The sequence below is a fragment of the Vigna unguiculata genome, chromosome 7 (genome assembly GCF_004118075.2).
Source record: "Vigna unguiculata cultivar IT97K-499-35 chromosome 7, ASM411807v1, whole genome shotgun sequence".
NCBI classification, from domain to species: domain Eukaryota; kingdom Viridiplantae; phylum Streptophyta; class Magnoliopsida; order Fabales; family Fabaceae; genus Vigna; species Vigna unguiculata.
The window spans coordinates 33,788,678-33,802,419 of NC_040285.1; the positions used below are offsets into that span (position 1 = coordinate 33,788,678).

General features: G+C 35.2%; 3 protein-coding genes across 7 annotated transcripts; 1 reads left to right on the top strand and 2 right to left on the bottom strand.

Moving 5' to 3' along the window:
- Nucleotides 1-377: 377 nt before the first annotated feature.
- On the bottom strand, nucleotides 378-2,788 carry LOC114190357 (uclacyanin-3-like). Its single transcript, XM_028079206.1, has 4 exons — nucleotides 2,409-2,788; nucleotides 2,212-2,315; nucleotides 1,755-2,141; nucleotides 378-630 (listed from the first exon to the last, which is right to left on the bottom strand). The coding sequence occupies exons 1-4, from the start codon at nucleotides 2,539-2,541 to the stop codon at nucleotides 568-570; spliced, it is 687 nt and encodes a 228-aa protein (XP_027935007.1). The 5' UTR covers nucleotides 2,542-2,788; the 3' UTR covers nucleotides 378-567.
- A 1,650-nt stretch (nucleotides 2,789-4,438) lies between these two features.
- Nucleotides 4,439-7,973, bottom strand: LOC114191593 (G-box-binding factor 4-like). 5 transcript variants are annotated; one of them, XM_028080857.1, is made up of 5 exons: nucleotides 7,250-7,973; nucleotides 7,083-7,154; nucleotides 5,609-5,638; nucleotides 5,451-5,494; nucleotides 4,832-5,094 (listed from the first exon to the last, which is right to left on the bottom strand). In XM_028080857.1, the coding sequence occupies exons 1-5, from the start codon at nucleotides 7,787-7,789 to the stop codon at nucleotides 5,091-5,093; spliced, it is 690 nt and encodes a 229-aa protein (XP_027936658.1). In that variant the 5' UTR covers nucleotides 7,790-7,973; the 3' UTR covers nucleotides 4,832-5,090. The 5 variants fall into 5 exon arrangements, 4 of the variants coding, with proteins under 4 accessions (XP_027936657.1, XP_027936658.1, XP_027936659.1 ...); XR_003605985.1 differs by lacking the exon at nucleotides 5,451-5,494 and adding an exon at nucleotides 6,784-6,992 and having other exon boundaries at nucleotides 4,852-5,094; XM_028080856.1 differs by lacking the exon at nucleotides 5,451-5,494 and having other exon boundaries at nucleotides 4,439-5,094; nucleotides 7,250-7,972.
- Nucleotides 7,974-9,743: 1,770 nt separating this feature from the next.
- Nucleotides 9,744-13,548, top strand: LOC114191405 (UPF0496 protein At1g20180-like). Its single transcript, XM_028080576.1, has 6 exons — nucleotides 9,744-9,777; nucleotides 10,760-11,766; nucleotides 12,526-12,574; nucleotides 12,676-12,765; nucleotides 13,322-13,382; nucleotides 13,437-13,548. The coding sequence occupies exons 1-6, from the start codon at nucleotides 9,744-9,746 to the stop codon at nucleotides 13,546-13,548; spliced, it is 1,353 nt and encodes a 450-aa protein (XP_027936377.1).
- The last annotated feature ends 194 nt before the right edge of the window (nucleotides 13,549-13,742 follow it).

Below are 13,742 nucleotides of genomic sequence, written 5' to 3' on the forward strand. Positions count from 1 at the left end.
TTATTATCTTTTAATCATATTATTTATTTAGTTTATTGTAAAACATAAAATATTCAGCTCTATTTTTTTAAAGAAATAAATGAATTTGATTGAAGTTTAGAAGAATCATAATGTTACATTTTTTAGAAACTTGATTGAAATTCTAATGAAATTCAACAGTATCAATAAATAATATAATATGAAGACAACTAAGCCATTTGAAAACAAGTTGCTTAATGAACCCAGAAAACTGCCCCAATTTTATATATAGATGGGTGGAATTTTGAGCTGTGAGGTATGTTTTGGAAAGTGGCATGACATCAGAGTTTCCCCACCATAAAGGTGCCATGTTTGATGCAGTGGTGGTGAAGTTAGGACCCCATATTGTACCATCACCATGAAAAGCAAAGAAAAAAGCAATTGCAGTAATCGATTGGTTTCTTAAACCAAGGAACAAAAAGTTGCAACCATTCCAAAGTAGAATGTAAGAGCATCTTAATACATGGTATAATCATCACTCTTAAAGCTACTTTAGACCAATTGGCTTCCCATTCTCTTTCTCTGCATAACTCTCTCTTTCTCTTCATCTCACAGCAGAAGTAAAGCCATGGTGTACACAGCAATGCCAACTCCAAATGACCCAATCATCACCTGCACTCACCCACAACACAATCCAACTTCCAATCACTAACGCATCACTCACGTCAAATAAACACATTTATGATTTATGTGCAAGTTTCTGGCTAATAAGTAATAACATTAGGTACCACATACACAAATTTAGGTGCACCAACAAAACATAACATTTATGATTTAGGTTGCATGTTTCTTGCTGATATACCGCATTTTTGTGGTACATGCATAGATACGATACGAACTTTAGGTGCACTAACTTCAATTAAAAGACAACGTATAACATTAATGATTTTTGTGCACTTTTGTAGCTATTACACCACATTTAGGTACGCAGATAGATACACATTTAGGTGCACTAACATCAATTGAAAGACAGAATAACATTTATGATTTATCTGCACTTTTGTAGCTAATAAACCACATTTAGGTACACACATAGATACACATTTAGGTGCACTAACATCAGTTAAAAGACAGCATAACATTTATTCTCTGTGTGCACTTTCATGGCTACTAACCACATTTAGGTGCACTAACATCAATTATACCATAACACAGCATTTATGGTTCATTTGCATGTTTATTTCTAGAAAATAAATCACACAAGACACTTAGCACTAAAACATGCATGGAAACATTTAGGTGGACTGACACCAACTGAGAAATAAATAACCAAGGTTTTAAATTAGAAAACAGTCTGTCACAACAATTTCAGTCACAATATCAATGATTTCTTTTTTATCTTTACAGTCACCCATGACTATTGTAGTTATATTACATCAACATATTTATCTATAATCTTCTGTAATGTCAAGAAGTACATGTTTGTAATAAAATTATGACTACAATAGTATTTTAAAACCTGAAAGACAGCATTTTCTGCATGTTTCATGATATTGGAAGAAATTGCAGATAAATATAATTACTGTTGCAGATAAATCTCTCCAAAAACTGGACATTAAGGTGGAAATTGAAGCGGTGGAAGCTTTTTTCAAAATCTTGCACATGGTGTATGTGCAATTTATTGTTTGTGCAATCTAAGGAAAAGTGCATGACACAGAATGAACGAAAATAGAAACAGTACACATTAAATGCGTGGTTGCTTTAGTAGAGAGAAAGAGAGGTATGGTATGGGGCACCTGTCCTTGATGGCCAGAGGTGGGTAAGGGGCGAATGGTGGCAGAGTCAACTTCACCGGTGGGCAGAGGAACTGCAGGGTTGCTGTTAATGAAGGGCATGCCACCACCTTTATCTGGCACTAATGGAACTGTCAACGGTGAACCTGCTTGTGCTTGTGGTGCTGGGCCAGGTGAAGAAGCTGTTTGGTGTGGACGAAAAGGCCATGGAAATGAAGGGGAAGATGGTACCTCTCCGCCGGAAGAAGGAGCTGGTGTTGCCACTGGAGAAGGTTCTGGAACCATTGCTGAAGAAGCAACTTTTATGGCAAGCTTTTCAGAATCTTTGCATGCTTTGAGTGACCCATTATGGAAGGTAAAATAGAAGAAGCCGGGTCGAGATGGATGCCACTGAAAAACATGATCTTGGTTAAGGAAATTGAAAAGGTTAACAAAAAGAATGAGGCTTTAAGGGCCTTACCGTGTAGGGGTTGGTGAGAAGAGTGGCCTGAGTGATATTGCAGAGGTTGTAGGCTTTCTCGTTCTTGAAAATGTAGAGGTTGAAATGTTGTTTGTGCTTGAAAACTGAGAAACAGAGGCAGAGTAATGTTAGAGGCTAGTGCTAGAAATTGTTATGCATTGTTTATGTAGATTCCAAATCTGGGTGTTGGTACTTACTGATAGAGTCACCGATGGAAACTGTGGGGTTCTTCCACTCTGAAGATCCGTCTACAAGAATTGTGGCTGAATGTGAAAGCTTGAAGAGGGAAGGTAGGAGAAGGAGAAGCAGAATGAGAATGGGGAAGTGCATTGTGATGAATTTGAAAGGAAACTGAAATAGGGAGGGTTTGTTTGTTGGTTTAGTGTTGTATTTATTTGTGGGTGGGTTCTCTGGGTAATTAGGGAATGGCGAAAGAAAAAGGATTTTGAAAACTGTGTTTGATGTGGAAGAGAGAGAGTGTGTGTGGGGAAGGAGACTGTTAAATTGTCAGGTGTGTTTGGCTTTTTGATAAGGAAGAGTTTGAATGGGTGCCAGACATGGGTGTTGGGAAGGGGGTGCTGATATTATTATTTTACAGAGCAAAAGGTTGTGAGATTTTGTTTCTGAAAAATCCAGTCTCAAAATTGTGCCAAAAGAGGTTGAAAAAACGGGCAGGAACACAATCACTAGGAAGTTTTTTGGGTTCTGAAGTATGATGATGGGGATTATAATTCTAAAATGATTAGTGCTGTGATTATAAACCTGCAGTCAATAATGTAGTGAATGCTGATTTCATTTTCAATTCAGAAAAAAATAACCCTTCTTCTTGGGCAGTGAGAAATAAAAATTGCTTTTCTCCTTTACCCCTTTTATTTTGAACCAAGTTTTCCTCCCTACTTTGTACAATGCAATGTTACTCACACTTTGATGCAATAGCGGGAATAGAGTTTTCAACCTATCCTTTTTTTTTTCTGCTTTTCAATGATAACAATTTTCATTTAATAATATGACTGGTTACAGAGAGAGAAAAAAAAAGTTGATAGTAAAAGGGCTTGGCATTTCAATTTTATGTAAAAAATGTGGTCCTTTCCCGGTTAGATGTATTTTTTTTTTTTTAAGATTTTATCGTTTATAACAAATAACTAAATAATTTTTGGATTAGGGAGCTACATTTTTATTTTTTGGGAGGGTGGAGGTCATGTTTAACTTCTTTATATTACACTAGTGTAATGTAACTCTTCTCTTACTATCTTTCTTATATCCATAATACTTTTTGTCCATAAGTGTGATATCATCTCAATCGAATAAGTTACGACCCAACAAAAACCTACACGCCACAATTACTTGGAGAATGAAATGCCAATAATATATTATATTAAATTTATGCCAAGAATGTATGGGTCTCGTAAAGTATTATAATATGTTCTTCTTTCCCACGCTTCCTCTTATATACCAAACACTTTTTCGTTCGTTTTATTTTTCTTGTTTTGTCAATACATGGGCTATATAACATCTTGGAAGTTGTTTTAAAATAAAAATATTATTTTAATATAAATCTCAGAAATATGAATTACTTCAAATTAAAGAATGTTTATAAATTAGAGAAAGTTGTTTATTTAAATACCTTTTTTTTTCAATTTATTTGTTTTCAGTATCATATTGAAATACTTCTTTTATATATAGGTAATTTTATAAACAACCTCATTAATGATATAGAAGAGAGAGATTTAGAATATCGAATATTATAATATATGCAAAACTTTTTTATCAACCACATGATTCATTTTCCTTTTAAACTAACTGATGTGTCTCGTATCATTTATCAGTTTATCCTCTTACTGTTAGAGCTCTGAACTCCAGAGTCCTAAAGTTTTACTGTGACTTTAATTTTTAACATTGACACTTGTGAGTAGAGTTCTTGGTGTAAAATGGTACAACACTTGCCCTATGGAAGTAGGGACAGTCAAAAACATAAGGCTCGATGTCTTTCCCTAAGGTGGCAGCTTTGCTTTCATTTAATCTCAACATGTGGTCCAACATACAGATAACGAGACCACAAGGATAGCAAGGACAAAGAGGAAGCATCATATTTATTGTCTTTGGTCTATTTAATATTTTCTCCTCATTTGCCCCTCGCTTCTCAAGAACTCTCTCAATTTATATAATCATTATAATTAACTTCTGTTTTCTAAAAGAGGCCTACGGATAAAACAAAAGGATTACAATATGATACAATAAAATCAATAAATTATCCGCGTCAAGAACAGCGCTTGTTGGTATTTTACAACAGGATCAGGTTCTTAAGTTGAGACTGAAATACCTACGCATCTCCGGACATCAGAGATTATCTATCTTTCACACGCACAGAAGAATTACATATCGCATTAACAATTTCTATATACTTTTCTCCAAATAAATATTGTCCGAGCACATGACTAGGATATATACTCGTCTACAAATCCCCTTTGCTCTCTACTATTACACATTGACACTCTGCATAGGGGAGAGAGACCAGGATGTCAAACTCATATCTAAAACTACATGGTCCAACTCTATATTTCTGTTTTTACCTACGAATAAGTAAATGCTTTTCTCACGCCATAAGGAATTTTCCGAGCCCCCTCCCGGTTCAATTCCTTCTATCTATTTCATATCATTAACCAAGATTGGCCTTGAGACTAACCGTTAGGCTGAGAACTATCATTTAAGACATGATGATTAGTTTGGTCCTGTTATTACTTCCCACCACTGATGTGACTAATTCAGTAACTGTCATGCAGCTGCACCACTGGCAAATTTTATCTACCACTGCAAGGAGCGAGCCCTACGGAGTATACACGGCGGCTTTTGTTTCTGCGCTACAGGGAGTACCTTTTCCATTAGCTGCCCAAAAACGCCAAGGTCAGTCGTAATCCAATCACTTTCTACAGCCAACATCTATTCTATAAACACACTTTAATATAGTCACAAGATAGCAAACAATCCAATGCTACAAGCTTCATAAAACAGCACAACTAGGTCTAATAATATCATCATACTTGGCAAACTAGTTTTGTTGCATTGCATCTCCATTAAATCATTGTGGGCACTATCGATAAAAAAATCAGTATGAACACTGGGTCAATTTTCTATATCTTATATCATATAGAAGCAACCTTCATATTCCAATGAACCATGTTTGTATTCATGATTAATTACCAGTTATGTTTTCAGGCAAAATATCTAGAAGAAATATTTACCAATAACATATTATACCAGTAGAAACCAGCAAGCAACCTGTAACCTTCAGATAGAGTGTCAACAGAGGAAAAATGTCTTCAAAGCAATATGCAAATTATTATCATAAACATTTTCACCAAAGAGGTCCAACGCTTACTAACTTAGAACAAATCAGTACCTGCTTGTACCTCTCTTTTTTCCTCTCGGCCTGCACAAGAATATCTTTAGTAAGAGATTAGAGAGTAAAAATACATAATAAACTCAAAAGCTACAAAGGCAAATGGGCAACAAGAAATGAGACACAAAAGTAGAACTTGTTTTACAGGCTACACTCAAACCCCCTTAAAAGTTACATCCTCTGTTTTGGAAATACAGTCCAAAATGTGGGACGTTTGCAACCCAAAATGCTTGAAGAAACATATTCCAAATTCAAACGTGTTAGCAGTGCCCAAGCAAGTGTTGAGGGAATAAAAATCAGAACATCATGGCTCAGGCATAGATAGAGACTGAATTCTGAGGCAGAAATAGACATTTCCCCATCCCAACAATGGATTTCCTGTTTGGTAGAAGGCAGACTTAACACTATAGCTTGAAGATTATGAACGGATCCAATTCTGTGAATTTCAATCAACAGTGTATCATTCCCCCGGCCCATGTTTGTAACTGGAAAAACGCGGTGCCATGGCCCACATAACACTAATTTGAGTGAACAACCACCAATGAGGGAAACAGTGATATTTCAACATAAAATATAGTACAAGCATTCTTAACAATGGACAATGGTAAACATATCTGTTTATAAACACCAGTGAAGTTATCACACTTGTATGCAAAATAGTAGTGGTAAGATTACGACATTCTGTAAAAATATATTGGTGTAAAAATCATACATAAAAGGTAAACAAAATTATTTATCAAAATATGACAGAAAAAAATCATCCCATATCTAAAAAGTTCAAGGCGAGCATCAAATACAATGTCAACAAAAAAGTAGTGATAGGTTAACCAAAGTTTATTTATTACTAATATCAAATCTATCCCAATTTTGTATACGCATCTCAAAAATATGAGACCCTTGGCTACTAAGAGGGAGGGTAAAAATGATTACAATCGGATCATAATTGTAACAGCATTAAAGCAATTGGGAGCACAATCGCTCAGACATTTTATTCCAATGGTAAGACAGCCTCAACTACAAAATATTCATGGCTTCAGAAACATTTACTGCATAACCAGATTCCCAGAAACCAGACAGGTTATACTTAAGCAAGGATGACTTCAGGTGTGACGGAATGAGAAATAGAGAATAACACTGTGAACCCATTTATGATGAGAGCAAGAGAAAAATATGACCTGCAAGCGTGTTTATGAAAGGAAAGTCCATCAATGCAATCCCAAATATTAATAGATAGCACCCAACAGCAAGGTAATGGAACCAGGTCAGGGAACAAGACCAGGCCAAAAACCCAATCAATGATCAGCCAAATCAAACCAAAAACGAAAAGTCACCACTGGAAGGGTTTCAACTTTCAAGTTCAACACATAACAAAACTTATTGTCTCCTGCAATGATTACAAAAAACAAGTAGCATGGCTAATGAAAACTGAAAGCATCCCCGGGACAAAACTTCAAAACAATGAAAACTAAAGCACCTTTTCCTTCAAGAGCTTGTCGTTTTCCTCCTCTAGTTTCACCGCCAAGGACTCTAATTCTACTTGGTAAGCCTGGAATAACGAAATTCGCATCACAACCAACAACGAAAAGTCAAATACACCGAAACAAACACACATGTATACCATATCCACATCACTACAGATACCTGCTTCCGTTCCCGAGACCTAGCAGCAGATTCCCTGTTTTTAATCATTCTTCTTTGTCTCTGTTGCGCTGCCTTATCCAACTGTTCCAAAACGGGACGTGCTCTCTTTCCTCTCCCACCTTCAACCACCTCCACGCCGTTCCCGAACCCTATGACGGATCCTTCCACTCCGTCCTGATACGGGGTCATGGCGAGGAGGGGATCGAAGGCGAAGACGCCGCTGCCAAGCCTCTCCGTGAGGGGCATTGGAATCTTCATGTCGCAGTCGACTTCTTCATTGTTGTCATCGTCGACTGCGCCGGCCTTGGCGAGGAAGTCTTCGAGAGTCATCATCTCGTCGTCAGGAGCCTCCTCCTTGCATTCGCGGCGGTCGCCGGCCACGATCTCCCGCCACACATCATCGACGGTCTTGGGGGCGGCGGTGACGGCAGCGTCGGAGATGGGGATGAAGTTGGTGGTGGTGAATTGAGGCGTGGGAGAAGGAGAGGAGGACTCTGATTTCCGTGAATGGGAAGAAGCCATTAACTTGGAAGATGCCATCAATCAATCATTCAGTGTCTCCGTGTGTCTCTCTCCTAGGGTTTGGGTTTTGGGATTTGCAATTTGGAATTTGGAAGTGAAGAAGTTAGAATAGAAGAGTGTGCAAGCTGCAGAGTAGAAACCCCCAAGGCCTTGTCGCGGGCTGTTTTTGGTTTTACTCTTCTTCTATTACTCTTTTCCTTAAACCATTTTATTTAAATACACCATCATCAAAGTCGCTTTAGTTACTCATTTTTACTTTTTTATCAAATATCTTCGTATTTGGCATTTTCACTCGGTAAATATTCTTTACGAATATCTTAATGTATATATTATCAAATGATGATAGCTATTTATTATTGTGATGAATTGATATCATCTTTTTTACTACGAGAAAATTATTTTCATATATAGTATGGATCCTTTGCAATAATGATGAGAAAATTGTGAAAGAGTAGCATGCATATGCATAAGTCTAAAACTCCTTTGTCAGAAATTGAACTTTGCACGCACCCAAAAGTTTGCGTCTAATTTTATGCATCACTCGTTCTTATGTCGTTTACTGATTGGTGATGTTAAGTCCTTTCTACACGTAGAGCCTCCAACTCTCATCTATCCTACGCGTGTAATTCACATATTGTGCCTACCCTATTCTAAAATCAACCCTTATAGATGATAACAAATCACTTATTTAATTAATGAAGATGATAAGATGATAATTTTCATGTGCTAATCACAGTTAATAATTAATAATTACCAATTGAAATAATGATCCCTTCTGCTTGACATTAGAGCAAACATTTGGCGATGTAGCGTAGGAGACTAAATTTCAGAGTGACAACTAATTAACGTAACAACGTAGTGTTGTTCCTGTTTCTTTTCCACTTTGAAAATGTTCACATCGATACCTAACCTGTTGGTTTCTGAAAACTAGATAGGTTTATGCTGATTCACAGTGAATCAATTTATCTGTACGCATATGTCTCTTTCAATTGGTTAAGGCGTAACAACAGAAGACGACTAGGGGCCATATATGCCTACAATAACGACAATGAGGACGAGATTGACTAAGGGATATTTTTAACTCAAAAAGGAATGAACCAAATGATTAAAGATGATAGGTGGTTAGCCATGACAAGTGTTGACAAGTATATATTTGATTTCAGCATTTTGTTCTTGAAGCTGTGTGTGTGTGTGCATGTGGAATAATAGGACAATAAACGTATTGCTTGTAAGGTTGGAGATGGACCATGCATCAACCAGCAGGTAAATTATACATGTAAAAGACCAGAAACCACTAACACAGTTTTACTTGTAGCAAATGCTCTAAACAGAATTTGTAACACAAAGTGCTAAAAACATTGATTGAGAAAGTAAAAAATAGAAAAACTGTTTAAAAATATTTTGTGTTTCAAATATAACTTTTTCATTTAAAATGATTAGGAATATTTATTTAATGATATAAGGTGTATTAACTATCTTCTTAATATACTTGAAGGATGTAAAATAATTAATCTACTTTCTGGGATAAAAGTAACCTTGCAAAATTAGGTGATTGAAATGAGGAAAAAACCCACGCGAAGCAAATAATTAGAAAAGGGATATCTCCAGCAATTTCAGCCTTAAGCTTGCAGACAAGTTGGCAAAGAAATTATTATCTCTGTATTTGTGGATGAGAATAGACGATTCCAATATTCGAAAGAAAGCTTAAACCAGAATTCTTGAAATTAACAACAGTAATAGAGGCTTTATAAGCACATTCAATTTAAATATTTATCAACTTCAATACACAACCTATGATCATTACCCTTATAGGATATATACCAATCAACCCATTCTTTATTATGTAATTAGAACTACAATTATATCAGGGATATTGAGATTGTATAATATCAAGGTTTTTGAGAGTTTGTTCAGTTAACTTGGTTAGCCTTTGCACTAATTATCAAGTTTTTATTAGGATCAATAAACCAAGATGTCGCCAAAGTTAAGGGCTTGGAAAACTCAAGGTATGTTTTTACAACTTCAGCCTTTTATATATATATATATATATATATATATATATATATATATTATCTTCATTCGGCTTCTCTATTTGTTTCAAACCCATGGAAATCTAAAGCAACATGGTTCATGTGGATTATTTTGTCGAAAAAGATTAACCAAAATTTGAAAATATTAATCATTCAGTATAATGTTCAGGCAATAGTGTTGGAAAAATTGAAAGGAAAGGTCAAAAAATTAGTATCATGTGTCTAGTAACAATTTAATATTTCATCACACAAATAATATATATGAATTTTAATTATTTTAAAATGTGAGGGTAATAAGCTCTTGGCAGAGATGATTTCCAATGTTGTTCACCCATGTTACAAGAAGAAGAAGAAAAAGATGGTGGAGGAGGAAATGAGAGTAAATGGTTTGTCCATTAAAAAATTAATCTCACATAAATGTTTCAAATTAAATATTTTTTCTGATTTAAAAGTAAAGTTACGTTTTTTCCTCTCTATTTAATCAACACGCGACTTGTTCCCCTTGAAACTTAAAAACCACTTACAGATATCCAACAATAAAAAAATAAAAAATCCCAATTAATTTTTTACATGAAAATTTCCAACCACCAGATGGAAATAGATAGCTTTTGCTAGACCAAACTATTTATCCTTTGGTAATCGAAACCCTCTTTGGTTACAAACAAGTGATGTAAACTGCTTCGGAAAGAAAATTGATCAGGTACATGTGCTTTAATGGTTTACATGGAAAAAGTTTAGTATTTATTGTTCGTCAAATTTCAATTTTCCCTTTTCTTCACGCAATCCTATATTTATGAATGTAAATTTAACTGATCAGTTCCAAGCATAAAAATTTCTTTCTGTTTACCATTTCTCGCCAGCATTCTGATTCTTGCATCAAGTTTTACAAGTTCCAAGTCTAAAACATGTTGTTTTCGCAAGTCTTACCTCTAATTTGTATCATGATTTAACGTCACAGATGTGAAGGAGTGCAGAGAAGCTACGAAAAGCATAAACTTCCATGATGAGTACCATAGAACACTAAGGACAAAGCCCTATGTTGATTTCTACAGTAAAGTTCAACTACTTGCAAAGCAGCCTGACAATTTTTCGGAAGTCCTCCTTGAACCTTGCCAACAAACTATATCTTCCATTGTTGATTCAGGAGCCCTTTCAAAGACACCAAAACTCAAAAACCTTATGCTAAGTTACTTTGACATAAGTGCAGAGGCTTCACACATTTGCTGTAATCTTCTCAAAAGCATCGACCAAGTCCACTCTTATTACCAATTCATTCAAAGAGTTCTAGACATTAAGGATGGTGACTCTTTCGAAACTTTTGAAGTAATCATCTTTGAGCTAAGCTCATTCACCTACCCAAATGACCCGTTTTCAAACCTTAAAACCCATGACTTCAAGCTCATCAATGATAAGCACTCATCAGTTTTGTGCCATCTAAAGTCAATGAGAAAAAGAGTGGGAAGGAAAATTAAGCTCATGAAGTATTTGATGAAGACATCATGGTTTTGTGTCACTGCAGCTTGTGCCTTAGTGGCAATCACAGCCATGGTTATAGCCACACATACTCTGACAGCAGTAATCTTGGGCCCAGCAATTCTGAGCTTCCCATTTAAGCATCTTAAGAGAAAGCTTAGAGGCTGCAAATTTTCAAGAAAAGGGTCTCTTGGTAAGGTTTATGAGCAGCTTGACATAGCAGCCAAGGGAACTTACATATTGAATAGAGACTTTGACACAATGAGTAGACTTGTAGCTCGGCTTCGTGATGAAATTGAGCATAACAGGGAAATGGTGCAGTTCTGTTTGGACAGGAAAGAAGATAAGTTATCTTTTCAGATTGTGAAGGAGCTTAAGAAAAGTGATGTAGGGTTCAGGAAACAAGTGGAAGAGCTTGAAGAACATGTGTACTTGTGCCTTGTAGCAATAAACCAGGCAAGGGCCTTGGTCATTAAGGAAATGAAAAGATCCGTATGATGTCAAGAAAGACTCAATAGAATTTAATCAATCTTTTTTTGTTCTGTTAAGGTATTATTATTACAAAACAAATAAAAAATAACAAGTGTGCTTTAAAGTTCTTTTTGCTCAAAATTTCAAGCTCTTTAAAATAACGTTTCAGGGGACATTATATTATTCATAAGTTATTATTTATGATTACTTCAGATGGAACTTTGAGTGTGACACATGAATCTCTCGATATGCAAAATGAAATATAGTAATCCTCTTCATTTTAGTGGTACTACTTTGTTACATTTCCCATTATAAAATTCGTGAGCACTATTATATTTCCATTGATTGCCTTAGACATTGGAAGTTACAATTTATCGCTGGACGCAGGCCATGTTCTATCTTTGTAATCATTTACAAAACCCAAATTGGGGTTAACAATCAGAAATACACTATCATTGATTTAAATTTGTTACAAAAATTATCATTGAAGTATCACATGATCGACAAAGAAAATTGTGACATTAATCTTATAAATAAACTAAATTATGGTAACTTGTATACAGCCAAAAAAGGAGCATTTATTCTTTCACCACCCTTTACGCACTCCATAAAATATTTTATCCCATCTTATTCCTGAATAAAAATATATTAAAAATCCTAAATTTTTTTCCTCTTTCTTCACACAACGTCCCTCTTGATCTTCATGCTCTAATCTCTATCATCTTCCTCACCCATCACTAATTTCATCTTCACAAAATTGTTTTTGGATTGGTCATTCAGTATGCATTACCGGATCCGGAAGTATATACAAGATTACCTAATTCAGTATGTAAATTTACATACATACTGGATTGTGTAATCTGGTATGTAAAACTACATGCCGAATTGGCTAATCTGGAAGTGCATGCTTTTTTGTTTGTTTTTATTCAGGTTTGTTATGTGAGGGTTGTATGCAAGCCCCAAAGCATGTACTATGTCCATGTCGGAAAATATGGGCTACATTGCTTCCAAGTGATGAAGGTACAACAATAAAGATAATGGATGTACATCTAGCTTTTGAACAAATTCACCCGTATGTGCAACTGGCATAACAAAACGGATAAATAATGGTTCTGAAAAAGCCTATTATTACAATTCTTTTAGGCCTTCATCAAAAAATAAAAAAATGCTCCTCAACTGTAGAATTCAAGAAGTCTAAGCCCATTCCAATAAAAGTATCAAACTTAAGACCTAGATAGCATACTCGTGTTATCTCTATGATGATTGTTTGAAATGTCAAAGAATTTAACAAGATAAAATCTCAAACTAAAAATATTGGATTTATCATGTCATGAGACCAATGTACATTTAAAACTTTAACAACTAAATAGTGTAAGTGATGCACACAATCATTGAATGCAACCAGAAAAATAGAAATTGATGCACATTATCATTTTCATGTTTGTAATTGTTGGTATCTACAAACAACCTTGACACAGTGTTGTTGACAATGTTCTCTTATCAAAGTTGTCATTTTATCTCAACAATTATATATAACTTTAGTCAATAATAAAAAACAAAAAAACATGTGTTTTAGGATTGGTCAATCTAGTATGCATTACTGTATCTGGAAGTGTGTACCGGGATTATCCATTCTGGTATGTAAATTTACATATCATATTAGGTAATTTGATATACACTCACAAATTCAGGAGTGCATTCCGGATTGACCAATCCGAAAACAGTTATGTGAAGACGAAATTGGTGATGGGTGAGAAAGATGATGAAGTTAGCGATGTGAAGGTCAAGAGGGACGTTGTGTAAATAAAAAAAATATTTAAGATTTTCAATATATGTTTTTCATAGTAAGATGAGGATAAAGTGTTTTATGGGGTGTAGGAAGAAAAAAGGAGGTGTAGGAAGAAATGCTCCAAAAGTGGTAAAGAAAAAAAGTATTACGTGATCGACAAAAAAAATTGTAACATTAATCTTATAAAAAACTAAATTATGGTTACTCG

Coding starts and splice junctions, on each gene's coding strand:
- LOC114190357 (XM_028079206.1), bottom strand. CDS start 2,541: ATGCACTTCCCCATTCTCATTCTGCTTCTCCTTCTCCTACCTTCCCTC. Junction 2,316..2,408: donor TTCCATCGGTGACTCTATCA/GTAAGTACCAAC, acceptor TCTGTTTCTCAG/TTTTCAAGCACAAACAACAT. Junction 2,142..2,211: donor TTCTCACCAACCCCTACACG/GTAAGGCCCTTA, acceptor CATGTTTTTCAG/TGGCATCCATCTCGACCCGG.
- LOC114191593 (XM_028080856.1), bottom strand. CDS start 7,789: ATGGCATCTTCCAAGTTAATGGCTTCTTCCCATTCACGGAAATCAGAG. Junction 7,155..7,249: donor GGTCTCGGGAACGGAAGCAG/GTATCTGTAGTG, acceptor TCGTTATTCCAG/GCTTACCAAGTAGAATTAGA. Junction 5,639..7,082: donor ACAAGCTCTTGAAGGAAAAG/GTGCTTTAGTTT, acceptor ATTCTTGTGCAG/GCCGAGAGGAAAAAAGAGAG.
- LOC114191405 (XM_028080576.1), top strand. CDS start 9,744: ATGTCGCCAAAGTTAAGGGCTTGGAAAACTCAAG. Junction 9,778..10,759: donor AAGGGCTTGGAAAACTCAAG/GTATGTTTTTAC, acceptor TTAACGTCACAG/ATGTGAAGGAGTGCAGAGAA. Junction 11,767..12,525: donor TTAAGGAAATGAAAAGATCC/GTATGATGTCAA, acceptor TTGGTCATTCAG/TATGCATTACCGGATCCGGA.